The 27376-nt window shown below is 41.2% G+C and overlaps 2 protein-coding genes across 5 annotated transcripts in view; one reads left to right on the top strand and one right to left on the bottom strand.

The window, feature by feature from the left end:
- rapgef1b (Rap guanine nucleotide exchange factor (GEF) 1b) overlaps positions 1-27376 on the top strand; it is a 200089-nt gene that overhangs the window by 36592 nt on the left and 136121 nt on the right. The gene's annotated exons all lie outside the window — the stretch shown is intronic.
- ntng2b (netrin g2b) overlaps positions 1-27376 on the bottom strand; it is a 64141-nt gene that overhangs the window by 27668 nt on the left and 9097 nt on the right. For all 4 annotated transcript variants that reach the window (XM_071466916.1, XM_071466919.1, XM_071466918.1 and 1 more), the window contains 2 exons: positions 21777-22420; positions 1478-1650 (listed from right to left, as the gene is read on the bottom strand). In XM_071466916.1, coding sequence (XP_071323017.1) covers positions 1478-1650; positions 21777-22420 — 817 coding nt within the window. The remainder of the gene's footprint in view (positions 1-1477; positions 1651-21776; positions 22421-27376) is intronic.

The raw sequence follows: 27376 nt of genomic DNA, 5'->3' as shown, positions 1-27376 counted from the left end.
AAAAAAAAAAATGAGTAGAATAAGAGAACAAAAGAGAACAGACTAAACTGAAAATGCAGAGCGGCTAAAGTAGGATTTATACCCTTCCTTACATACTGGAGCTACTGGTGATCCAACATCAGCTAACAATACACCTTGCTAGTATAACATATGGGTCTGAGCAACCAGCAATTACAGCTAACAGGACATTGAGATAACATAAATTAGTTGGGATTAGAAACAGATAAGAAGACTCGCAGATAATGGGGCAACCGCCAAGCTTGTTAGATGAAGTATCTTCAAGCTACACTAATCAATATATTTCATATGAACAATTGATTAAGTGATCCCCTGTAGTGGAGTGTAGTTACCCTCAGCTCCGCAGAGCATTTTAGTATCCGTTAGCTCTTCATTTTGCTTTTACAGCCCTCAGCTTCTCTGTTTCTGTTCTCTCTGATTGCTGTCATCAGCATAGTTTTGATTTGTTTCAGAGGGAAAAAAAGCTGTAAAATCCCCCCGTACACTACCTGCTCTGCATCGAGCAGCAGGCAGGAACATTTGGCGGTGAGCTGGTGAACATAGTGGAGCATTTAGCAACTAAAGGGCCAGATATTTCCCTCAGGAGTTTTTCTGTTTGGAGACCAAATGAGAGGTAAAAGGAGAAATGATCAGGTGGCTAGAAACATGAACTTTGCACCAGATCTGCTGCATGTGGAAGTAAGCAGCTGTTTGCTAACATTTTAAGGAATCCCCTTTATAAATAATCCTAAGAGGAGTTTAAAGAAATATATTGATATTAAATACACTTTCTTACTGGGGATTAAACAAGAAGACTGATACTACTCTCATGTCTGTAAGTCAAATATGAAGCTACAGTCAGCAGCTGTTTAGCTTAGCTTGGTATAAGGGCTGTAAACAGGGGAAACAGCTAACCTGGATCTGTCGAACAGTAACAAAATCCACCTACTAGCATCTCTAAAGCTCACTGACATTACATCTTATTTGTTTAATGCGTACAAAAACAACTCGCTGTTTTACATGTTATGTGCTAGACCACTTCTTGGCTCTATAAGCAGTTGCCAGACAGACAGATTGCTGTGGAGATCTTAGGAAGTAATGAGAGAAAATGTGTTAGGTAATGAGCATTCGAGGTGTTGGTAGGCAGATTCGGTCATATTTCAATAAAGGCAGCCTAGCACTTTCCCCCTGTTTCCAGCCTTTGTGCTAAACTTAGCTAACCTGCTGCTTTTTGTAGCTTTTCCCCAATCTTTTACAGTGTTTACCATGACTTTAGTTGGGGTGGAGGCACTCATAGTGTCGTGGGGGGTGGGAGAGGTGTGTGTAGATAAATTACTAGTCATTATACAGTAAAGCAAGTTGACAGATATCCATAGTGAAGGTGTATGAAAGGAGTCAGCAGAACTGTATCTCACTGTGAGTCAGATTTATGAGCTGGATGAACTCAGTAGGAACAGATACACATGCTCTGGGTACGTACAGGTGTTGGGGGTTCCATTGGGTATTGGCAGGTAGGAACCAGCCTTCCAGGACTTGGCTTTGAAGCCTTTCTTGCAGCGCTGACAGTCCTGGCCTGTTGTGTTGTGTTCACACTGGCACTGGAGGTTCCCATCCTGCAGCAGGCACTGGGAGGCATGGAGGTTACACTTGCACCTTGAAAGAAATGAGAATAGACAGTTAACACGTGAGGTGAGATGTATGTGTGTGTGTGTGTGTGCGTTGAAGGTTCAATGCTGAGACACCTTTTGTGGGTGAACTGCATTATGGTAATTGGTGAAATATAAGAATATGATTCTAGGAATAATGTTACAAAATGTGCGTTTATGTAATTTGTTGTTTACTGAGCAGACATGTAAATTACACTGTACACCTGGCAAAGAAAAAGTAAAATGTAAGAAAACTTTCTCTCCACCTGTGTGGGGGCATGTGTGCTTTGTGTGTGTGTATGGTGTGTGTGGTGTTATGGGCGTACACATGTTTGCATGCAACAGCTAAATGTCGCAGAAATAAGAGTTAAAAGACACTTAAAAATATGACATGAGAAGATTAATTGGTGAAAAACACATTTATAGAAGGAAAGATATCACAGTTACCATGTTAAGTTTCCTGTTCTTTCTTTTTTCTCTCAAATTCAGTTTTCTCTCAGAAGTCACTGGCAAAGCTACAGCATCCATTTCTATTTTGATGTGTGCTAGTGCAGTTTGTACAATTGCCAGTCCATCTGATTCGCTGGCCTTTGATTTCACCAGCGGCTTTTCTCTTTACAGCCTGATTGAGTGAAGTAACAAAAAACTGTTTTTACAAAATGCGAAAAGTCTTCCAAAAGACAGAGGTATTGTTGTCGATGGATAGAAAATAAATTGGCAGCTCTTTTGATAATCTGTTTTCCCGAGCAAATTTTTTTTCCAGCTTTTCTTTATCATGTGATAGAAAAGTAAACATCTTTGGGTTTTTGATTACTGATTGAATAAAACAAGGAATTTCAAAAACAGTTACTTTGGACTCCAGGAAATTCTATTGGGAATTTTCCACTATTAACTGACAATTTATAAAAGAAATAATTACTTGAACATTGAACATGAATACATGGTCTAACAGTTGAGGGCCAAATAACTGTTGGTCAAAGATTGTCGTATTTACCCACATACAATCAAAGTCTACCATTTGGAACCAAATTATTGTTTACAATTACTGCCAGAGAAATACAAGTGTCTTGTGTCTGTTTGTATGAGCTTGTTTGCATGCATAAACCTGTGTGTGTGTGTGTGTGTGTGTGTGTGTTCGTGTGTTCGTGTGTATGCAACACTGTGACCTCAGCAAAGGGCAGGGCCCAGGTGGGCTGATCCAGAGGTTGAAGTTCTGCTGGGAAGGAAATGAGGATCTCAAGGACACTCGGCAGCTACGACTTTAAATTACAGCCTTTTCCAGATGAGCAACTGGACTCCAATCCAGTTTGTTCCACTGGAGTGAACAGCTATCCGTCTGCATCAAATATTCAAAGAATGGCCCCTGTATTCTGGAGAGATGACTACTTCAATCTTCCTTCCTCACACTAATCTACGCTTTCTCATCATATTTTTTTTTTGGGGGGGGGTTTATGCTGTCAGCCTAACCTCAACCCTAGTTTCACAACATTACTTTACATAAAGAATAACGATGACTGAAACTCAGAAACACCCAGTAGTCTTCACAGTACAAAAATGTAGACAGTCGATGATGGTGAGTTGTGTCGGATATCACACTGTTGCGCTCAGTCCTATAAATTACCCACGTTTCTCTCTGATCACCTGGACGAGCTGACAGGATGTGCCAGGGAGAATCCATCCACCGACAAGGCCTTGTTTCCTGCATGCTTTCTGAAGGACACGAGCTGTCCACTTAGCAGAGAGGGAAATTGAACATCTCTTTTTCATGGAAAAAATCGTGCGTGCGTTTGTGGGAGAGAGTGAACCTGTGTGAAATGAGACAGGTGTGTGCGTGTGTGGTTCTGCTTGGTGCGATTCTGATGCATTTATCTGAGAGCGGCGATGACAGACAACAGATCAGGGAAGCAGAGGCACGGTGACTAATGCCCACGTTGAGTGACTGACAGCGCTGAACATATCACTGCTTCTGATCTCCTGCATCTTCGGTGATAAATCTCATCTGTCTCATCTCAAAAGTGGAAGCGCTGCTGAGTGCAGGATCTAGAAGTTGTAGTTTAAAATCAATACTGAAGAACAGAGTGATTTTCTAGGTATACTGCTGTGCATTTTGTGCCTTGCAGGCCTAATGGCTGCAGCGTAGTAGAGGAAATGGCCTTCCTCTTGTCAATTAGCTGAACAACTGACATACCCTGACATAAAAGCCCGCATCAGTAGATGCATCTGGGTTCATGTATTTACCTCGATGAAATGTCACTGACGTCTTAGTATTAACTCACTCCACTGCTAATTTCATCATTCATTTTGAGTTGCACCGTCTTGCAGGTTGAAATTTCGTGGACACTTTATCCCCATGGCCTGCTTTTTGTGACTCCTGCTACATAGCACGGCCCGAGAAGACCAGGAGTACTTCTAGCTTTGCACTCCTTCCACATGAATGACGTGACACTTCGACTTTTCAAGTGCCGTGTCTCTTTTGCTCTCTCTCTTTCGGATGACAGCTTGCTGTGGGATTTCTCCCGATCCCTCTCTTCAGTCCCTCCACACACAAATAATACATGGGCACAATCATATGTTAATGTGCAAGATGTCTGCCTTCACTGCAAAGTCATCAAAGTGGGAGTAACAGCTCTGAGCTGAAGGAAGTTAAGACAGGACAGCTGGATCCATCACAGCCCTGTCTATTTACTTAGAGCGAGAGAGAGAGAGAGAGAGAGAGAGGGAGAGAGAGAGAGATGAAATGAGAGAAGGTGAGTGGAGGAAAAGACAAAGAAGGGCAAGAGAAAGCAGAGTGAGAGAGAGTCTGGGCACAGGAGGAAATAAGGGATGCAAATGCATTCCAGTCTACATTAGAAACCACACACACACAAGGTGGTGTTTTAATTAGCTGGTGTAATTATGGGTCAATACTTCTGTTTATCAGTCTGTTGGCTACGTTACCTGAAACATACTCTCTTCAGTTTCTGAAGTGCTCTGATTTTGGTGTTTTTTTATAAACGGTTGCTGTGCACATGCATGAGGCTGCAAACACACATGATGTGATACAAGTTCCTGCTAAATGATTCACACTCTTCTACCGACTGACTGCTGGCGATAATGGGCCGAGACAGGCGGCCACGTGGCAGCAAAAGCTGCTTGCGAGCTGACATGGATGTAAACAATGCGTGTTTCACACTGAAAAGAAAAATCGGCTTTGCAAATGTTTTATGAGCATGTTTGTTAAACCTCTGGGATCCACACACAGTGTGTTTAGGTGAGAATCACTGAATGCAAACAAACTTGTTTGTTTATGAGAAAACCTTTTAAAGCCTTTAAAGTTATAATCCTGATCACTGGGGCTTTCAGCTGGTTGAACTGGTGTATGTTCATAACAGAGGTGACAGAATTCTGCTTGAAACGACACTGTATCGAGCGCTGTGGGCAGTAAACGCAGCAGTTTACAGCGTAGCCAAACAAACCATGGGCTGAGAGGAATCATCAATGTGTTCTTGTCCTTCACGTGAAATGTGCAAAGCGCTGCATTTCCTGCACATGCATTGCGTCTTTTCAGTTGCTTCCTGCAAAATCTGAGTGTTTAGCGGCGAACCCTGCTACTACCAGTGGAAATATTTCCTCCTTTGCTATGAATAAAGTCTTAATGTTCTTTAAGAATACTTTTTCATCTAAATATTACATTTATATGCTAATTTGCACCAGCAATGTTTCAAAAAAACACAATCCTGCTGTTTTTTAATCCATCTAATCTAAATTAAATATTTGCCACGTCAGACTGTTAATATTGAATAAAATCATATAAGTTACTTGAGAAAAGACTTTTGAAAGAACTTTGTACTGAATCATTCAATCAACTCTGCTCAGCTCAGCTGCTTAATGGCGAAAAATCAGTAAATGATAATTGGTTCCTTATTTTGTACATTTTTGTGTCCCCTCAGGTAAAGCGGCCTAACGTACTGTATAGAGGAAAGCATCACTCCATTAATGCTTTAGCTTAGCATCCCTGTTGCTTGTCTACTGCATGTACTGCTAATCTGCAACAGCACACTGTACGTGGTTTGAAAGAAATGTAAAGTCTCATTCTCATTCTGTTTTATCAACAGAATAAGGAACCATTTTTAATTAGGCTACTTTATGCTAAATTTGCTCAAGGTTCAGTAACATATTTATTTCACTTTTCCTTCCTCTTGCATTATCTGCTTGTAGCAACTATATCATGATTAATGTTACTATGCCGGTGTTTAGGCATTTGAAAGCACTTGGTTAATGTTAAAGAACAAGCATGGTCCTGGTTAACTTTTAAAAGTCATCAATTACATGAGACAGGACGTCTACTTTTTCTCTGCTTAACCAATCAAGCAACCTATAAACGCTCAGGACTCAGGGTACAGGGCACGAAACCTACTCTCCAGTGTCACAGCCCAAAACCATCTAGTTGGACATAAAGGTAAACTTGTGGACATGGGTTGGTACATGTAAGACCATGTACAGTAACATCGTACATGTACTATCTGCACGCTCACACTATGTTTTGTGTCAAAATAAAGACCTGTGGTACATAAATAGAAGACATATAAAATAATTGTCAGCGTCTCTGTATTGCCCACCAGGCCTGTCTGGCTGTGTGTGTTTGTCTCTGTCCGTTCTCCATGCAGTCTGTCTCTGTGAAGTCATGTCGGCCCTGTGTATTTAATGATACGAGGACTGCCTGTTTTAGACAGCAGAGATGCAGCAATTAGGGGCATAAATAAGAAGAAAGATAAACAAACATCAAGGGGGAGTCATGTGGTGGCAGAGCCTGAGAAAGCAGCTGGAAGCAGCAGTTAATGGGGCTTTATCCGTCTCTTTACTGTAGTCGACGCCTATGCCTCTATTCCTCTCCGGGGACACGGTTATCACTCCCTCTCTATTTTCTGTTTTGCACTCTCCTCCCACTGTATTTTTTACGTTTGCTCCCAAACTCTATCTGCTGTAGCCGTTCCAGTCCTCCAGTCTTTGCTTTCGCTCTCTGATTTCGCATTTTATCCTCCATCTCTCTTTCTTCCTGTCTTTCCTGTTCCGTCTATCTGTGCAGCTTTACCCCTTTAGCTCTTTTGCTTCTGCCCGTTGCACCAGTGCTCACTGAGGACTGCATTGGGTAAATTGGGTTGTGAACATGTGTTTGAGAGGAGTGGTTGGAGAAGGATAAAAAAAAAGGAGGGGGGGTGTTTAGACAACGTGGGGGGGCTGAGCAGTCAGTACAGCAGGGAGTAGGGCAGTTGTGTCAAAGCCCTGTCAGTCTGCCTGCCTCTCTGACTACAGTGCTGAGGCTCGGAGGAGGGGCAGGAGGAGGGTCCGCATTGACGTGCTCTAACCTGTGATGACAGACCGCATCGATGCGGCTCTGACCCAGCAGGAGATCTCCCTCCTCTTCTACTCCGTGTTCGATCAGCCGTCACTGAGAGGGCCCACTTGGTACTGGCAACAGCTCCCTCCCTTGATACCACAAAATACACAACCGGCTACACAGATTGCTGGAGTAATAGTAGAGTGAGAGCCTAATGGGCAATGAGTGTCGGTGCTTTTGTCAGACAGAGACAGACTTAACACCCAAACCAGGACTGGTTTGATCCATGTGCATATGCTGGGGACAAACAAAATTAACCCTGCCTCCTATAGATGTATACATTTAATTGCTAATTTGTTGACCCAGTTACATTGTGCTGAGCAACTTAATCACTGTGTTTACAGCAAAACATTTCTGCGTTGATCTACTGCACTACTGTGGACTGTGGATGGTAGGATGTGCGATGCGCAGGTGTTTGACAGCAGAGACCGAGCTTCACATCCTGAGTCCTGCATGTGATTCAGGTTTCAGCAACCAAAGCATTTTGGGTAGGAAAAGATGCTATATTTCGTACTCCCGAGTTACTGTGGACCACAGTGTTTCCAGAAACTTAATCAAGTGCTGCTGGTGCCTAAACACATCCATCCTTAATTAATCCATCAATACTGTAGTTGCTGACATTTATATAATACTATTATTATATAGTATTATATGAATTGAGCATAGTACTGCAAGGTTGGATACAACTTGATAAAGTAGCAGAAAAATGGACAGAAGATTACAATAGAATCCAGTCAAATACAACAGTCCTGCAGTTAACCTTACATGTGTAAAATGATTTTTGTTAGAGGACTTGATTGATCCGTCCCAAATTCATTCAGTGCTGTACATGCAGAAGATGTTTTCACATTCTTCTGCTAAAGGGGGGGTTTCTCTGTGCTCACCTTAAATCTAAATTTAAGACATTTCTGCTTGAGTATTATTATGTGACATTGCAACTAGTTGGAAAGTCTGAGTGTGCAACTTCCACAAGTCGGGTTTGGAAGTGTGAAGCCTCCAGCACATTTAAACTGAGACTGGACTTTTCAGTGAAGTAGGCAACATCCTGTGTCTACTCATTAAACTTTTAAAATGAAAAATACTTGAATATTCATAAATTCTGGATTTTCAATGAGGGAGAATGAGGGGAGGAGATGTAATTTTAAGTCTGCAATTGATCTTTTTTGTAGAAGAACCATAACAATTGCAAATTATCATTCAAAGCTGAGTATTTTTGTCTTTCTTAAAACATGTCTGGAGGTGATCTTTAGTAAGTTCATAATTTAAAATCAGATAGGTAGAGGGTAGCCTCTTTATTAAAAGAAAAAAAAAAAACACTGAGCCCTCCGACACAGTGTATCCTGAGCGACCAAGTGAGGAGTGGGAGTTGCATGAAGCTGGGATCATTGATCAGCAGCACGCCTTATTGGCTTCTGCTGAAGTCTTTATCACCACATCCCGTCCCACTTCCTCCCCCGCCTCGCCTCGTAAATTCAGAGCAGCTAATTGGACATGACTGCGTTTATGTTCCAGTTTCATAAATTTCTTTCTCTGAAGGGAGAGGATCGATTTTCCTCGAGTGCAGCCTCCCGTGGCAGGGGAGCAGCATGAGTCTCTTCAAACGTTCCCTCTCCTCCCCACCCCAACTACATCTCACCTTTTTTTTTTTTTCTCCCTCTCCACCATCCATCCTCTCTCTAACACGTGTGCTCCCTCGCTCTCCAGACTAAACAGGTAATCTATAACTGACCTCCCCTGCAATCATGTGGTGAGGAGGAATTACACTCTGCCTCTTTTCAGAACCACAGTAGCTCCGTCACACACTTCGGTCACTCTCTCACATTAATGACAGAACTGATGACATTTTCTTTTACAACAAATCACTCCACCCAAGCTCATCATCTGTCATATCTAATTAAAGTTGTCGACAGCAAAAGACCATGAATGTTTTAGATACATTTCCTGCCTCACTCCTCTCCTCCACTCTTTCCCTGTCCCTCCATCTCTTTCTCATCTCTCTGTTTTAAGTCTTATTTTGGGGACGTCCCAAAAGGAAGAAAACACTCTACTGGAGCATCTAAGGGAGCGAGGGACAGGCCTGAGGGACTGTGTGTTTGGGGTCTCCCATTCTGTCTATCACAGCACACACACACACACACACACACAAACACACACACAAACACACACACACACATATGCACTCGCTAAATATGTTCAATGTCAAGAGGTCACTGGATGTCTTTGAAAAAAAGTGGAGTGAAACGTCCAGCAAAAAGAAATCTTAAATTATTCAAAGAGCAGGAATGACCTTGACTGTCTTTGCAATCCACACCGTGTGCATGTTTGTAGTGTGTGTGTGTGTGTGTGTGTGTGTGTGTGTGTGTGTGTGTGTGTGTGTGTGTGTGTGTGTGTGTGTGTGTGTATGTATGTGTATCTCTACTATGCAGTGCATGGGGATGTGTGACCTCCCTGGTGTGTATGTGGGATGATTCATTATATTAGCACAGTTTGCTGCAAGTGAAAAAGTGTGTCTTTTAGTTTGGGATCATGTACTAGATAGAGGGATGGATACAGAGAGAGAGAGAGAGAGAGACTGTGTGAGACTAAGCGTACGAGTAAATTATTTACACAGGATACAGTAAATGGCTATTGCGTGCTGCCTAGCTGGCGTTCAGACCAGAGAGCAGCCCTCTGATTGGTCGGTTTGGGTCATGTAAAGAGCAGCAAGCAGAGTCAGACTCACTTTGAGCTACCTGCTCTCTGAAGTATGTAGTGTATGCACAAATAACTAAATAATGGAGCCCGGGCACATCCTGTTCTCCTGCCCAGACCTTAGAGGACTGTTCTCATGACTGCAGCAGAGACTGTGTCTGTGAGAAAGAGAGTGAGTGAAAGAGAGAGAGAGCATGTATTAGAACAGTACAGCTGTGTGAAATGTACTGTTTTTGCTGGCCTTTCGAACTGCAGGGGTAATTAATATGATGCTTTCAAAGGATTTTGTCACCCGGGCTGTTTCCACTGATACTTTGTGTGTGAGGATGAGACACAATTTGTAAATGACTTTATTGTTCACTTACACAGTGATATGATATGGTCTCAGTGACATGGAGTCCTGTCTTTATTTGGAGATTTGGGTTCCTTTACTGATTATATCAGAGTAAATCAGCAGCAACTAAGTATTTGAATTTATGTTCCCCTCTTTAATGTACAGTGTATTTGAGTTTAAATCATACTCTTTCCACATCTGTGGACTGTGACAACATATGGGCAATTCAGCTTGTGTGGACATTTACATCACCGCGCTGTGGACACTTGAGATATAGCAGATCAGTCTGGAAAGCTTTTGTTATTTGGTCTGTGTGAAATTGTATCGAGTTTTTTGGATATTCTTATTCTAAAATTTCAAAATAAAATTAAAAAACAAACTGTACTGCATCACCAAGACTGCATGAGGCCATTTTTTGGAGACAATTTTTAGCACTGCAAAAAATAAATTAATTGCAGCCATGATAACTTTGCAGTTGTATTATGTTGTATCATAAACAGCTGTGCATTGCATTACATCTAATAATGCAAACTCATGGATCTGTTACTTTAACTTTGGCATTTTACCATCTCACTGGTGCCTGTGTTGACTCAGTACTCCTTGCCTTTTTTTTTTTTTTTTTTTTTCCAGAATAGTGATTTTTCCCTTAGTTGTTCAGATATAATTATTGTGGTTAACTAATTAACTAACTAATTTTTGATAAGAATCAATTTATGCCTTTGTTTTAAACAAACTCTTTGCCCTAAATATATGATATTGTGTATCAACAAACATCTGCCAGAAGCTGCAACATAAGAAAAGAATTCATTAAAGTGTCTATACAAATATACAAATCTTTCTCTAATCAGTAATTTTGTGAAATTCTTCTTTTACTGGTTTAACACACAGACAAAGCAGACTGTAGCAGACAGAGTCATGTATTTTTGTGTGGAAAGAAAAATACAAAACAATATTGCATTTCATAAGAAACAACCTATAATAATGTATGCTGAACTTTACCACCCAAGTCACTGACCACTGTGATGGGTGACGCTTATTAATTCATCCACACAGACATATTTTACTGGCATTTGGCACTTGGCGGGTGGTAATTTAGGACCCGGCATGCCAGCATTGTAATATTCATGCAGCATGATGCAGCATGAAGCATTCAGAATAGCTGACACAGTTCTTACTGAGGCAGCCATGTCACTTCATCTTACAGCTCCTTCCGACTAAAGAGAGTCCGGCCTGGCTCCATCCAGGCCTGATCGCCCTGAGATCACTGTGTAACTGTGCTGGATATTAGAGTGTAACCTCCCTGCAGAGTCTTTACTGCTGCTGAATATGTTTTAATGAACACTACAGCAAAGACTAACACCTGGGGAGAGAGGAAATTGGGTGTGAGTTGGAGGGGGGAGTGGAAGGGGGGGTATTATACGTCCTCTTATTTAAGATATGAAAGATGAGGAAGAAGTAAAGGAGGAATGGGAGGCAAGGGGAGGAATGCAAAAGTGATGAAGAGACAGAAACTCTGGGACGACATGGGGTTTGATGGGAGGTTCTTCCTGTTGTGCAGCCCCCCACAGAGTCTTCAGACCCCCGGGGTGATATGGATCTTTACCTCTGTTGTGTGTGTGTGTTTGTGTGTGTGTGTGTGTGTGTGTGTATCAGAATGAAAAACTTTGGAGTGCAGAACAGAACACACTCTGTATATCTGTATCTTCTCCCTGAGACAATATGACCACCATATGAACTTCAGAGACACAACACACTTTTGAACGTCTAATGTGTGAAGGCCTGTTATTATAAATTAGCTCGCCAACACATTTGCAAACCTGCACCCTGGAGGCTGTCACCCATCTTCACCCATGCACCTAATTTTCCACACAAACACAATTACTTTACATACTTGCTCCTGTTTTCTTAGTTGCCTGTCCTCTTATTTAAATGACAAATTCATTTTGAAAAAGTCTCCTAAAAGTCACCAAAACTTGCACATACACACACACACACACACACACACACACACCTACAGACATGCACACATGCTAACACAGAACACACTGAAATGTGCGTTCCTGTATACCCATGTATGTGTATTAGTGTCTTATTCCAGTGAGAGCGTGAAGGGGAGGATGCCTGGGGAAGAGGAGCTGAGCTGAGATCAGCCAGAGGACAGGGGTTAATATAATTATCCTGCTAAAACCTTGAGACTGAAAGAACATCATTAGTCATAGCGAGAAGAAAGCTAGCCCAGCCCTGGGCCAGAGGAGGAGAGGAGAGGAGGTGAGGATAGAGGAACGAAGGAGGAGAGGAGAGCTTCAAAACGCACCAGTGCACTTAGCAAGACAATTAGTTCAAGGACAAAAACTTGAGGGTCTTTGTTAAAAAACAGAAGGGGCAGTGTTTACCAGTGCTCTGAGCTGTAGCAGAAACTGCTTCGCTTATTCAGTAATTATGATATTTTGCCTAATAGTCTCTATATAAATGAATCACTTTTAGTAAAATGGTTGAGAAATTAGATTCATATCTGACCTGAACACATAATGATTCTCTTGTGTAGCAAATGCCCAGCATTATTTTTGCAATTATTGAAACGACCTCGGTTTTGTGCAGACTTAATAAGGAGCTGTATTGAAGGGGCCCATACTTTTTTATTAACTGTGAATAGGTTTAGTGGCCAGCAAATTAATTAATGGATAATAAGCAAAGGTCCTCAAACATCTGTCATTTAGGGCCAAGAACAGGACTCATCCAGAGACTACTGCTGGCCAACGACACCATACTTTTGTGATTCATAAATTTTGTTCACTTCAGTTAAAATGCATGAGGATGGTGTGAAAACTACATGCATCCATTTTTATCTGTTCTGCTCTGTACCAGCTTTAAAGTGTGGTGAACCTTGACTGGTGACCTTGTATGAGTTTAACATGCAAATGCAAATCAAACTGGCAATTATTTTCTGATTTATCAATTAAAGGTTTGGGAAATAAAATGTCAAAAAGAAGTTGATAACGTCCATCAAATTGTTCTAAGGGTTAAACTGGTTTGTAAAATGTGTTGTCCAACCAAATCAGAAATCACATTTGTTTATAGTTGTTCCAAACAGCCACACTGGAAGACTGGAGTGAGAACTCAGCCGTCAAAGTGATGCCTCTAAGTTAAGTTTCATTTCAGTCTTTACACCTGAACCTTAAGAGATTCAGTTTAGTGTCATTTAAGACAAATGTTAAGCAGCAAATTCTCTCAAATGCGAAGAAGTAGCAAAGGAACCTTTGGCATTTTTGCTGAAAAAATAACTAAACATAATGATTGATTATTAACTGTTAATTTTGTGTTGATGGACTAATCACTTTACTATTAATTTCAGCTTTAAATCAAACATAACATGGTAGCAGCCTCACCCAATTTTTTTGTACTTGAAAGATATTTAATACATTTTTAAAACCAATTTTTAGCATCAACTACACAGCCACTTGGTTAAGTTTTAGTTTCCCACTATTTGCATTTTATTTTGGCAGGTGTGCATTAAGCTACTCCACTGCATCCCTCTTTGTTGATAATTAAGCTTTTTATCAGTTTTATTAGAGATTCAGTGTCAGATTGTTGATTAATCAAGCAAATGAGACACAAATGATGCAATTCTCCTCAGTGAGTTGGACCGTTTCACTTAAGGGGACACAAAAGTAGTACGTAATGGTTATAATGATTGACTGAGGAAATCAAGTCATCAAGTTGACTGAGCTTGCAGTTCATTCAAACAGCTGTTAAAAAACAGTCTCAACTCAAGTCCACTTACTGGCTTTTTACAGCGCTTTTGACCGCACCAGTCTACATCAGCAGATGAAAACAACTCCTCAGCAGATGAAGCTCAACTTTTATGCAACATAGACGAAAAGTCCTCAAAGCACTCAGCGTAATGGAAAGTTTGAACATCTACAGTTCCAACTGAACTTCATCTTCTGTAGAAGATTGTGTGATGCAGCTGAAAGCACCGGAACAAGTGACTTAATAGGATCTTGGGTTGCGATTGTTTTGTCAGTTTCCATTTATTGCAGTCTGTTCTGCCGTCACCGATAATAATCAACTATAGTCCTTCATTTTTGTGATTCATTGTTGTTCATAAACTACTCGTTCATTATTCATTAATTAGCAGTTCCTGATTCATCCCTTACTTGCTCCATAGTACAACTCAAGATGTGATTCAAACATCTCACCAGACTAACCAGTGATCACCGCGACATCAGGACAGCTCCTGTTCTGTCGGACTGAAAACATGCAGACCTTCATCCCTCCACGGCCCATTATGGTGCAGGAAAAGTCTCTGACATCAAAAACTATCTGATCACAGTATGAGACGGTGTGTTTCTAATTGACAAAACACATGGGCTTATTTTCTATCTCATGCGTTCAGACACCAATTGATGAGTTGTTTATTTGTCCCCATCTACATGCTAGTAATGACAGCGACAGTCCCGGCGTAAAGGCGCCGGTGTGTTTTTGAACACACCATGCCTATAATAATACTATGCTAATTGATGTGGCTGACTGAGAACAAACCATCTTTCCAAGGACACCCTCCCTCTACCTCATGTTCTCCCACTTACAATTCCCAGCATGCTTTTCAGCTTTAAAGCACGCTCGTGGTATCAAGAGATTCCCTTCTCACCAGATGCTGGGTAAGGCACAGTGCAGGCGTTAGTGGGGAGAATTCTTTATTGTATTTGTGAATTTAAAAGGATATTTATGGGATGAGTAAGAGGCGGGGTGGGAAGGTGCAGGAAGAAAAGAAAAATCTATTGAAAGAGGGTGAAGATGAAAAAAAAAAAAAAGACGTTCATCTGTGAAACAAAAGATGGGGAATGAAAGGAAAACAGGCAAAATCGCTGACTTTAACTTTCTTCCCTTCTGAGGGGAAATAAACTGTGATTATCAAATCAGTTACAACCGTTGTGTCATAAATCATCGCATATGAGAGGAACAATGACACATTCCTCATTGCGGTCCCTCAGCTTTCTGCATGCCCTTCTTTTCTGGGGAGTGCTCATGAATGATTTAAAAAGTGATCTGTTTTCGAGCCTCGGCAGCCTCAGAGGGAGATAACTCAGAGAGGAGGAGTCTGAACGGGGTGGGAGGGGCCACGCATGAAGGTTTCCTGTCTTTGGTGACAACACATGAGCCACCACTTCCATGTTTTCCTCATCACACATCAATCGTGGGTCGTATATTTCATTCATGAGGGGAAAAAGGAGGCAGTATTCAAGTGCAAAGCGGTTCTCCTCATGAAACAGAATAGATAGGGAAGTTTTCAACCGTGGGTGGAAAATATGGAGAATACGTGGGGAGACTGTGTTACTCTGCTCTGCGGTGGCCATGTGAAGTGGAGAATAATATTTACAGAGTATCACACCTCACATCATTCATCACAAAATCACACACCCCAGCTAGTCCCATGAAACTAGGAGTTAATCCATCATCTGCCTCCCTCTTTTCTTTCTCTCCCTCTCCCCCTGATCCAGGCTTATACCTCCCATCCTCTCACCTTCACTCTGCAAAAGGACACGAAAGAAAACTTTGTTGTAATTCAAAAATAGTGGTGACAGCTCCCAAAGTCAAAGTCACCCTATGTGGATAATCAAGACACAAAAAGACTGGAGGCTCCAAAAAGGGAGCAGAGGAGAAGCATATGTTCCTCTTTGGAAGATGGACACGCCTCGAGGCCACAGAGATTTTTCACTGTCTGCCCTGCCCACTACAGCTACAAACCTTTGTCACAGTCGGATTTAGCCAATGTAAGCCATTCAGGGTCTAATTAGTCCTTCCCTCCGGAGGCAGTGTGACTGCAAGTACAGATCAGGGTTAATGAAAGTTTGTGATTTCCAAGTTTTAATGATTATGTTTCAGTTGCAAGTTAATTTTAGGTTTTGCATAGTGTTTAACTTTATGTATCGGCTGTTCCATCTCCTGTCCTGTTTTAAAAGACCACTTCATTGTTAGAGTTCTTTTTTTGTTTATTTTGATTTTTTAAACGGTCAAAATCAGTGGAGCAGAACCAGTGATATGACCTATTTTATTATCAGCATTCTTCTTCCTTGTAAAAATTACCCACAATGCACCTGTAAACAGCATTAGTGGGGGTGTGTTGTTTACGGTGCCGGTGAGACAATGAAATACGATCCAGGAAGTCCAGGTGGAGTAATAGATTAATGTGTTTAAAGGCTTATCAAACGCTGAAACACAACAACAACAGTTTGTGATACTCACAGACAGGGTTTTACAACTCTGCAAAGTTATCAAGACAATGTGTAAAATCAGTGGAGTTCCCCTTTACAATTTGGTAAATAATTTGTTTTGCATTTGTTTCCCCATTTAATTTTTTTGGTCGGTTTGGTTGAAAGTATTAATAAGTATTGCCCTTAAGTTAGTCTTTTAACCCACTGACACCTTGACCTGCATTGACATGCAGTCTGTATCTGGACGTCCTATCTGTATGAGGAAAAACACATTAATGCAAAGTGTAAATATATGCAAATTGTGGTAAATTGTCATCTTGTCATCCAGGACTGACCATGGACTTTCACAATCTGAAAAATCACTTTTCACCCTTACGTTATGATCTGATTTCTAAATAGTGTGCACACACAAGCGCCACAAAGCACATATGACCAGTGCAATGAGAGAGAAAAGGTGATGATATATATATATATATATATATATATATATGTGTGTGTGTATGTATGTATATATATATATATATATATATATATATATATATATATATATATATATATATATATATATATATATAAAAATAAAAGAGTCACATGAAATAAAATCCTGTAATAAAATGAACTGTACATGCACAACGTAGGTGCTTAAGAGAAGGATCCCACTGAAATATTTTCTTGGGTTTTTTTTACATGGGTATGTTTTAAACTAAAAAATCAAGTGATTTTTTTTTTTTTTTTTTTTTTTTTTTTAAAGGTTTGTTAGAAATTATGTTCATGACTACAGCTGCACATTTATTTAGAAATATTACCATTTGATGGCGAATTACAAAGAGCTTCTGCTGCTCCGGCTGTCATGATACAACCGCAAACAGAACACTGACAGAAACATGAAAGAAGTCACAGAACTGCGTCCACCCTCCTATCTCTACTCCCTGCAACATGTTAATAAACACCAGGAAAGTTTTCCGTTCCAGTCTGTTCCAGTCTGTGAGGAGACGGAGAGCTTAAACCTCTCAGCACATTAGCTCTGTCAGCAGGGGGCCAGGATGGCACTGAGAGAAACACAGACACACAGCGGATAAATGAGTCAAGCAGGCATGAAACAACACGACCATGTAAAAACCCTCTGAATATCATTAGCATTCATATGGCTTGTTTTCTGCCAGGTCTGCTCTTAACTCATTTTCACCACTGCAAAATAATTAGTTGTTGGTTAGGGATGGGGTCTTTAGACAAGACTGGGCCTATCAAATGCAATTAGGAGTGAAAGCCCATGAAACTAAATCACTACATTGTTTTCTACTGATAGTAGCAGCAGTAGTAGCACTGGAGGTGGGCGTTAATATAGGGATGTGGGGATGGCAGTGTTGATCTGACTGACCACCACTTTGGTTCAGACTAAAATATCTCAACATTTACTGAAAGAGTTGGTACAAAATTTGGTACAGACACCCATTCATCCCAGAGGAGGAACAGTACTGACTTTATCGTTCCTATGACTTTACCTCTAGCTCCACCATGAAGTTGACCTTTATGGTTTTGAGTCAAGTGTCTCATCAACTGTTGGATGGATTATCATGAAATTTGTTCCACATTTTAATGTTACCCTCAGGATAAATTGTAATAACCTTGTTGATCCCTCAACCCTTAACTTAACCTCACATAATTGTCTGCATGTCCACAGACTCTTAGTCTTTACATGCAAGATTGTTAATTTAGCAAAATGGCGGCAATATTATCAGATAAATTTTATCCAAAATTTGCATAGAAATTATTCCATACAAACCCAATAACTTCACTGCTACCTGGCTCTGTCTATATCATATATAATATGAATGAATAATAATATTTTACAAATTTGGTTTAGTAGGACAACAAAGTTTTTCCCTCTTTGTTCTGCAGTTTGCAGATACCAGTAAGAAAAGCACATTTTCAAAAAACAGTATTTACATTGCAGTTTAAAAATACTGATTTCCTCAATGCCATTAATGGGTTAATATTTTAAATGACAGTCCTGTGATGTTGTACATGTGCTGAACCTTTTTCTTCACCCCTTGCGCAGCTTACTGACATAGGGGAATAAGAGACACTCAGGCTGCATACTTGGCTACTCTTAAATGTCATTCCTCCCCCATCAGCCAATCAAATCAAATTGAGAAGTCTGGGAGAAGAGGACCTGATGCTGTAGCGATTACCAGCGAGGAGAGAGAAACGATGCAGACTTCGTCTATCTCCTCATCCTGCTCCATCTCCTTCATTCCGTCTTGGCCCTAATCCACTTAGTTGGCTCCTCCCGAGCTTACAGCCTTTCCTTTATTCCATTATAAAGACCCACCGTATGACCTGCTGCTTATTTCATTAAAAAGGCCCAATCCATGACCCCACGTATAATCCATAATGCAGGCTACAGGCTAGCCATGGCCCACTATAGCCCACGCCACAGTCCAGCAGGGTGCCTGACAGATGGGACAGAGGGAACAGGGATGAAGAGATAGAGGTCCAATGAATGAGGGAGAATTTGAGAGCTCCGCTTCTGAGTGAAGCTTCCTGGTGAATATGATTTCACTGATGTAAATGATGATAGAGTTGAGGCTTTGCTACTCCATCTTTGATGGCTGGAGATGGCTTTCACATGGCCCATCAGTGATATGGAAATGGCCACATCTAAGGGTTGAATATAGCCTGTAAAATGAGCAGAAAGCCCGAGGCTTTCAAAACCCAAAACACCTCGACTTCGAGTGTATATTGTAGTCAGTAGTGTAGCTCATTACAGTTAACCTTGGGAGAACTTTGCAACACAAACTGAGTAATGCTGAATCATATAATAATATTCTATCGACTCTGTCCAATTTGACTTTGCCTCCTCCCCCCCTGCTTGACCCTCTCTCCTCTCTACCCACTTTGCTCCACCTCTGGCTGCCCTCTACCCTAAATGCCCTCTCACAACTTGCTCAAGATCCAGTTTGCTGAGTGTTTTCATCGCATCCACAAATCTAAATTTACAACCTGCCTCCTGTCAAACCAAGCTTGCCTGTGTTTGCACTTAATGGCCTATCAGGTTGCGTATTTATTGATAAAGCAGCACTATTTAGCCCCGAGTACCTGGCTTCCCGCATACCTGCGCCAGCTCTTTAGAGCCCGGCCAGTCACTCTGACAATGCAGCGTCAGTTAAAAGAGACACGTCCCTTAGAGGTAACATCTTACACTGGTTGATGGGAAAAGGGCTTGTTTTGCAGTCTCTGTCCGGGCTCAGCTCAGGTCATTAAGAACAGTTAACTAATAATAATTACTTTTAACTGGGTTCAGCCGGAGAGCCACAGCTAGAGGCTTGGGGACATACAATATGGGCAGGAAGTAGCTACAACCCTCTCTCCATCGATAACGCCAGCATATCTCATTACTGTGGCGACCTGCAGTACACTGCCACTCGGTCTTGATCATATAAAACCCATTTCAGTGTGCCGTCCCCGCTGGAGCACCAGCAGACTGGCATATTCATTATTCAAATTTTAAGCATTGGAAATCCCAATATGTTACTAAGGCCAGATGAGATGAGATGAAATAGCTTAGCCTTTTGTCCAGGGAACACTGACTAATCGTCTTGCTCCCCAAAATCAATTTCCCAGCCGTAAGCATCACACTCCTGATTGTACTGTACTGTTGAGGACCCCCCATCACTATCACCTAATACTCCTGCTGGCTGCCCAGAATAACTTATTGATTAGTGATTATGTTACGGGAGGTGAGGGTGGCCGGGGCGGAAGACGGACTGGCCTCAGTCATCTCCACAGAGCTAAATTTGGGTCCTCTGTTACCAGATCCAGCACATACCGACACTATCACCAACTGCCATCAGCCACCAGCCACCAGCCCTGCTCTCGGGATTAGGAGAGAAATTTAGAACATTTTTTGAAAGTTTAAGTATGAGGAGAATTTGTTTTAAAAGACTTGTTGGGGGTTTTTGAAGTAAAGCGGCACAGCAGGGATTTCCTGTGGGATGATAAATTCTAAGATTTGGTGCACTTGTGGACTACTAAATAGAGAAATAATCAAGAATATTTCAAAAACAGGGAATGGATGATTATTAAATCTTCCAGATTTGATGGAGGTTGTAGTTTGGCAATGGACTGTTTCACCCCCAAGGTGCTGGGCTGATCTCTTCCTCTCTCTCTGATTCTCTGCTGAGCCTGAAATGTGGTTGTGATCAATACCTGCAGGCCCTTTCCCCTGTGCCAGAGGGCTGTCTGTGTGTGTGTGTGTGTGTGTGTGTGTGTGTGTGTGTGTGTGTGTGTGCGCGTGTGTGCGTGCTGTGTCAGCATCCACTCAGGAACTCCATCAAACACCCCCCACACCCTGACTTCACACACATATACAAAACGCGCACATCGGCCCACGCTCCGCTCAAACAGTCACTCATTTTCACTTTCCCCTTCTCACCCATTACCCCTATCTCACACACACACACACAAATTACACCTCCTTCCTCCTATTCCAGGCCATCCCAACAAGGATGTTAAATACCATTCAAATGTCAGCCTGCTGTATTGATTGGAATAATAATTCTGAAAGGTAGGAGAGATGGCTTGTTGATGCTAAGCAGGCGCGTGACGGCCTGAACATCCTTCACTGTCACAAAGTTGCCATGTAAGGGTTCCCGGCTCCTCTAGCAGAATGTGGATGGCGGTTTACATTAGACCACCGAGGCCGTATGTTTCTGTCATTAATCATTGTCCTCACAGGCCAGTGACAGACAGACCAGGATCCATGCTGAGAGAGAGATAGGGTCATTTTAAATGCCCTTAGATCACAGTGGCTGTGTGTGTGTGTGTGTTTGTGTGTGTTTGTGTGTGTGTGTGTGTGTGTGTGTGTGTGTGTGTGTGTGTGTGTGTGTGTGAGAATGTAAGACCAGACAGTGTGTTCATCAGCAGGTGGTTTTCCTTTCTGTCATGTTTGAGTGTAAGGAAAGATAAAAGTGATATTCATATAGAGGTAATAGGAATAAAACTAGTTGCCATTTTTGTGACAATCAGTCACTAACTTCTGTATAATTTATGTCAATAATTCTTGTTAGTACTTACCCCTATTTAGCCTCGTAAATGATTGTGTTATTTGTGGTTCTCAAATAGTCCCTGTGAAAATCCTTTTATTTCTGCACTGAAATAAGCACTTCACTGAGGATTGATTCACATTTACTGAGACTTAAGACTGATGTTTGGTTTTAGGGAGAGTGGCGAAGATGCAAGAGTGTACAGAGGATGATTTTATCAAAACATAATTATCATTTAATTATAGCCTCTTCCTAATTTCATAGTTTCAGTATTGGTCCCACACTGGTCTTAGATATCTCACTTCAGTGTAAATCCAATTTATTTTCACATTTATTTATAATTTCTAATGGTAATTATTATGAAATGTATATTATTTTGCAGCATTCCAAGTGAACTCTGTTTTTATATTGAAAGGTGTGGACATGTGTAAAGACATTTATAGAAGTGCATCAGTCAACATTGACCCTCACCTGGCAGGTACCTCGATGTTTGAGATGGCATAGAAGTACTTGAGCAGGTTGTCTCTCTGGACATAGGTGCCTCCGAGGGCGGGCCTGAGAAGCCTCAACCTAAGGTTGGTGAAGGTGAAGAAGTCCCTCAATCCCTTCATACTTTCCATGCGAGTGTACAGACCGTCCATATTCTGTAGCCGAGGTCCAGCAAACACAGCAAAGCGCGCCCGCACCTCAAACTTCACATTCTTGTCATTCTTGGAACCAACCCAGCGCGAGTACTGCTCAGTGCAGATGACGCGTGTGATGTTGGCGGGCAAAAGGTCACGCACTCGTTTGGGTGGCATGTTGAAAGCGTCCAGGCAGTCATCAGCATAGAACTGGTAGGGCTGCCAGGAGCGTCCGTAGTCCATGGACTTATCCAGTACCATGATGGTAGGACGGCCGTACTCAAAGGTGATCAGGATGTCGTCTGTGAGCTCCAGACTCTTGTTCCAAGACATAGTGATGTTGGCCAGCAGGGGCTCAGGGTGGCGTCTCCAAGTGACTGTCTGCCAGTAGGTGATAAGGCCGTTACGTTCACGGTCCTGCATCAGCTGAGGAGGGTGAGCCAAGTCTGGGTTAGAGGCATCACACTCGTCACTGCACAGGTATGGGTTCTCCTAAAAGAGAGATAAAGACAGAGCAGTAAGATATCAGTCAGGATTTAAGAATGAATCTAGCTTACAGAGCATTATACCGTTCGAAGGGGCTGTGGGACCCTTGAGTTGAGCTTTGGGCCTCAACTCCCAGGTTCCCCCCGATTCTGTGCATTTTATTTGTGTCCTGTTGCCTTTAAGTACCCATCAGGTACAGAGCGCACAGCAGACTACCCAAGGCAGTTTCATTATACTATAGCCCAGAGCTCCAGAAACGAGTACTCCAATGCCAGAATATTAACTTGCCCTGGGTTTGCTTGTTAATTAGCTAGTGGTAATTTTATTAAACACAATGTTACTTAAACATAATATAAATTCATATAGTAAAGGTGTTAAAACTACATTTGACACAGGGCCTCAAGATTGGCACACAGTAAAAATGGGGCATTTGGGGTTGCTTGGGCAGTTGCCCATTTGCTAATCCAGCCTCACATAGATACATATAGTACAGATTTTACTCCCAATCTCCTTCCAGATAAAGTACGGATGCTCCCCTTTACATGATCATTGGTATCAGTTCTGATTCAAGAGGTGTGTGTACTTTTTCTGCTGTCTGACTCTCCACAAAAGGATCCATAAAGGATGGTGTGTATCTAAATGAGGAGTACCTTGAACTCCTTGCCAAGGGCACTGAGGGACAGGGAGCTTAAAAGGGAACTTGCCAAACAACACAACAGGAAGTGTGAAGGTCAAGAGGATCATGCATCATCACTGTCTTTGCATAGACAGCAGAGTGCCGCTGCACTTTTAACTCCAGAGAATTGATCCTCCTCTTTTAGTGATGACAAGACTTTCAAGCCACTGCCTCTCTACACAACTCAGAAGTCAACGGGATTATTCGCACAGCTCACAGAGAGCTGCAGCCCTGTTTCCACCTGCACTCAGAAATGCCTTTCACTCTCTGCTAGGAGACCTCATGCCTCTCATCCTCGCATCCTTTTTCCTTCCAAACACACAATTTCATCCTCTGATTGCCACATTTCCATGTTAGAGAAAATGTCAGGTCCTGTACCTCTAACCTTGTCTCCTTGAAATTATGTTAATGTATTACTAAATTATTTTTCCAATTATGTTGAAATGACAAACGTAGTTGATGGCTGAATTATATTCAGACTCAATGTTTTTTGGTTTTTTTTTTTCCTTTTTTTGAGTGAATGATGAGGTGTACGGGTGGGTGGAGGCAACAAAAGCACTTTGATCATGGTTAAGGAATGATTGCAGTTTTGGTTAGATGTAAGTAAGCTGTTCTGAGCTTTTCTTGTATTACACCAAACCATGATCTTTTCCTAACCTTAGCAACAACAGCTGCAAGTGCTTAAACATAAAAAAGTTAAATAAAGCAATGAGCAGATATTGTGTTGCAGAAAATGAAAGAACTACGTCGTCAGTGAATGTTTTACTGATAGGTTCAATATCAACATTTTCCCTTGTTTTGTTATCTCAAAGTGTCAGTGGTGGAAAGTAACTAGATACAGTTACACAGTTCCAGCTTCTTTTCTTGATCTGTGATTTTTTTTTTACAAACCAAACAGTCGATTAGATTAATCTATAATTCACTCCTGTACAAAATATAAAACCTTATCTCCACCTTAACCAACTACAACTGTGAAATCCTTCTAACACATTAATGGATAAGTGATGATATATGATGATAGTTTAATGGTCTCAGAGGCCATTTTTACTTTTAATAATCTGAGTCCATTTTTCTGATAATACTTATATAAGATTTTAAATACAGTACTTTCATTTGTAATGACGTATTCTCCACATTTTGATATTAGTAGATAGATATAAGATATTGATATTAAGGACCTTAATGCTTCCTCCACCACTGGAACAGGTAATCCCGTCGGCATTAAATTTCCTTCAAAATATATTTGCTGTTCCAAATTAGCTGTATATTGATGTAATTCTTAGGAGACGGGGTTTGTACCTCCCATGACGTTTTCTCACCTCAATTTAGTTTCTATTTCCAGGTCCCAGAATCCCTAATTCCACAGTCTCTGGCCCCTCATGCTGAAACATTTGCAGACATTTCAGCAAAATTGATGTAGCTTACGGTTGTAAGCCAGTTGTCTGACAGCCACATTACCATGGAAGTTAAATATTTACACAAAGAAATCCCAGAGATCCACACAGACGTCTCTCCTGGTGCTTAATTTGCAAAATTCAGCTCTAACGTTGTTTAGATTGTATCACATGCAGAGTGCTCATCATACCCCCAGGATGCACTAATTAGACTGATAAGGGGTTATTATTTTCTTCAATATCTAGTCACAGTCATTCATTGTATCGAAGGGGTCATAATGTATTATTTTTTCAAGTATTAACTTTATCATACACAGTCACTAGCTTCTTTCATTATATTTTACTGTACACATTTGTAGCATTACTCAAAATACAAGTCCCGAAGCCGTCATTTCCATCCTTTCAACGGCACGGTAGAGTTATTACTTGATCTATGAAATATTAAAAAAAAGAAATCTACTCTTAATACAGCACATAGATTTTATTTAGGATAAGAATTAGCTGCAGATGTCTTGAATTTCTGCTTGATTGTGTTTCCAACCTCCTCCCCTGTTTGACACTTGTAGTAGCTGATCAAATTTTATAGCTGATGTTATCCTTTTATTTATCGAGAATCCAGTAGTCCTTTTGAATTTACTGCGGTCTTCTTAACAAGCTCTTGATGGAGTGCAGAGTATAAATATCCTGCTTTTTTTTCTCCTTTCTTTTTTCTTGCACCTCCACCTCCTCTTCCTCCTCTCCTTCTTCCTCCCCTTTCTTCTTTGTTTTGTTCCTCTTATTATTTTTGCTGCTGGTGTAATACTGCTTCTAATTGTGGTGTTTAAGAACGTCACCAGCTTGTCTTGAAAAGCTGTTCGGTAAGGTAATGGTAATTATGTCGACAACAGCAACTACAGAAAAAAACTGACTTACTTGCATAATTATTTTGGAGTATATCTAGATATTTGAAATGTGAAATCATCAACAGTCTGATATTTTTCTAAATATAAATTGAGATGGATAACAGCTGCAGCAGAAAAGAAGTTTTGATTCTTGTAGATGAGGCACATCAGTGAAATCTTAATAATAGAGAGAATATAGCGCCACATTGCTGAGTATGTATTAGGACATTTAGGATGCATTAAAAGTGATGACAAATAAAGCAGGTAACATTGCCCTTAAATGTTCAGAGTCTGAATTGCCTCAGCTAACACATTATTCATCATGAGCGTTTGTCATATTTTCTGAATGATCATTTCAAACCAGTAGAGGGTGTGTGCTCGTCTCTCTCTGACATTGAACTTGAGGAAAATTTAGTCTTGATTGGTGTTAATGAAAGTCATGGCAGTAGCCTATAGAGTAAATTGTTTAATGCACATTCATGCTTACTCTAAATAAAGTGATGCAGGAAATTCACTCACCAAAATTACTGCTTTGTCAGATTATCGCCGTCACGAAGATACTGAAATTAAACTACTCAGCATTGATGTAAATGTAATGTTGCAACTGCTTCAGTTCAGCACAGCAGAATTAGATCATAATGGCTTTCAAGTGATAGTCCACCTAAAATGATGTAGTGAGCAAGGCGCGGGCTCCTTAACATACACACACCAACATGTGCCTGCTATTGAGCTCCCCAGAGTCGTGCATGAAGATTGTGATGGCAAGTTGTGTATTTAGCTATATTTTGCACAGTGTTTGAGGCATTCTGCACATACAGATGGAGAATGGAGAAAGTGGTTTGAAGAGTTCTTGCAGATGTTTCAATATGTTTCCAATGGAATCCATTACAACTACCATTAATTTTCACTTTCTATAGCCACCTTTCAAGCCTACAGAATCTGATTGGTCAGTACACAAAAGATTTTGGGCGGAATATGACTTTAAACAGCAGTTTCCTCTTTATGACCTAAGCTCTAACATGAAAGCAATACTGCATCATATCGATGCACCGTGCAAGCTCAGATCGTGTGTCGCCGCTTCTTTGCAGACGTTTACTTTTTCACGTCTGTTGCCAGGAGGCAGCATCTGCCGACACTGCTGCCTTTTGAATAAAGTCATTGGACTGTACCAAGGGAAAGTGAGCAGTCACTCAAACCCACTCTAGTGGTATAATAACAAAAGCAAAAGTTAGAATCTTTGCGAGGCTAAGATTATAAATCATCTGATTTATGGTGACAACGCAGAGTGGGAAAACTCCAAACATAAGCAAACGCAGAGTTCTTGCTGAGAGAAGCTCTACAGTACAGAAGACACTATACAGGACCATAATGCATGTGAAGACACAGCAATGAAACTACAGTATCCTTACACCAAAAACTGCAGATAATCTATCTTTCTCCTCACTGGAACAACGTTGTGGCGTTGTCCCTTATCTGATAACCCAATTATCTCTCTTGCACTGACTCAGATAGAGATCACTGTCAGCGCAAACACACTTAGGATGATAATCTACAACGCTCATAAACAAGTGCCACTGGAAAAGATAATTAGAATTAGATGAAGGGGGCGGGATATCGTGAAAGTCAAGGGCTGCTTTTATTCAAAAGCTGCTCTGCACTGTAGTGGCACTGTTGTTTTCATGCCCTCTGTCAGTGCATCCCCTGACCTCGCTCCAGACACATTTACACACACAGGACTGGATTAGTAGGCTGTTGTTCTGGGGATGACCCTCGACCTACAAATCCTATTGAAAATGATCGCACTGTCACACCGTCCCAGATACAGAGGAGGCTCCATATAGGTTAGCCCCTGAAGTGTGTTTGTGACAGCTTTTATGTGTCTGAGAGAATGAAGCACTCGTGTGTGTTTGTGCGCAAGCAAATCCACAAACTAGACAAGAAGCAAGGATAAATACAATTTCATTTTATTATGTCTTTTCACTTTGTTGGGTCAAAAAGCTGCATGTCGCCG

This window comes from Trachinotus anak, unplaced genomic scaffold (genome assembly GCF_046630095.1).
Source record: "Trachinotus anak isolate AG129_WGS33_773 ecotype Australia unplaced genomic scaffold, CSIRO_AGI_Tana_v1 ptg000028l, whole genome shotgun sequence".
Taxonomy (NCBI): domain Eukaryota; kingdom Metazoa; phylum Chordata; class Actinopteri; order Carangiformes; family Carangidae; genus Trachinotus; species Trachinotus anak.
The sequence above is the reverse complement of the archived record's forward strand: the minus strand, read 5'-3'. Positions and strand labels throughout refer to the sequence as shown.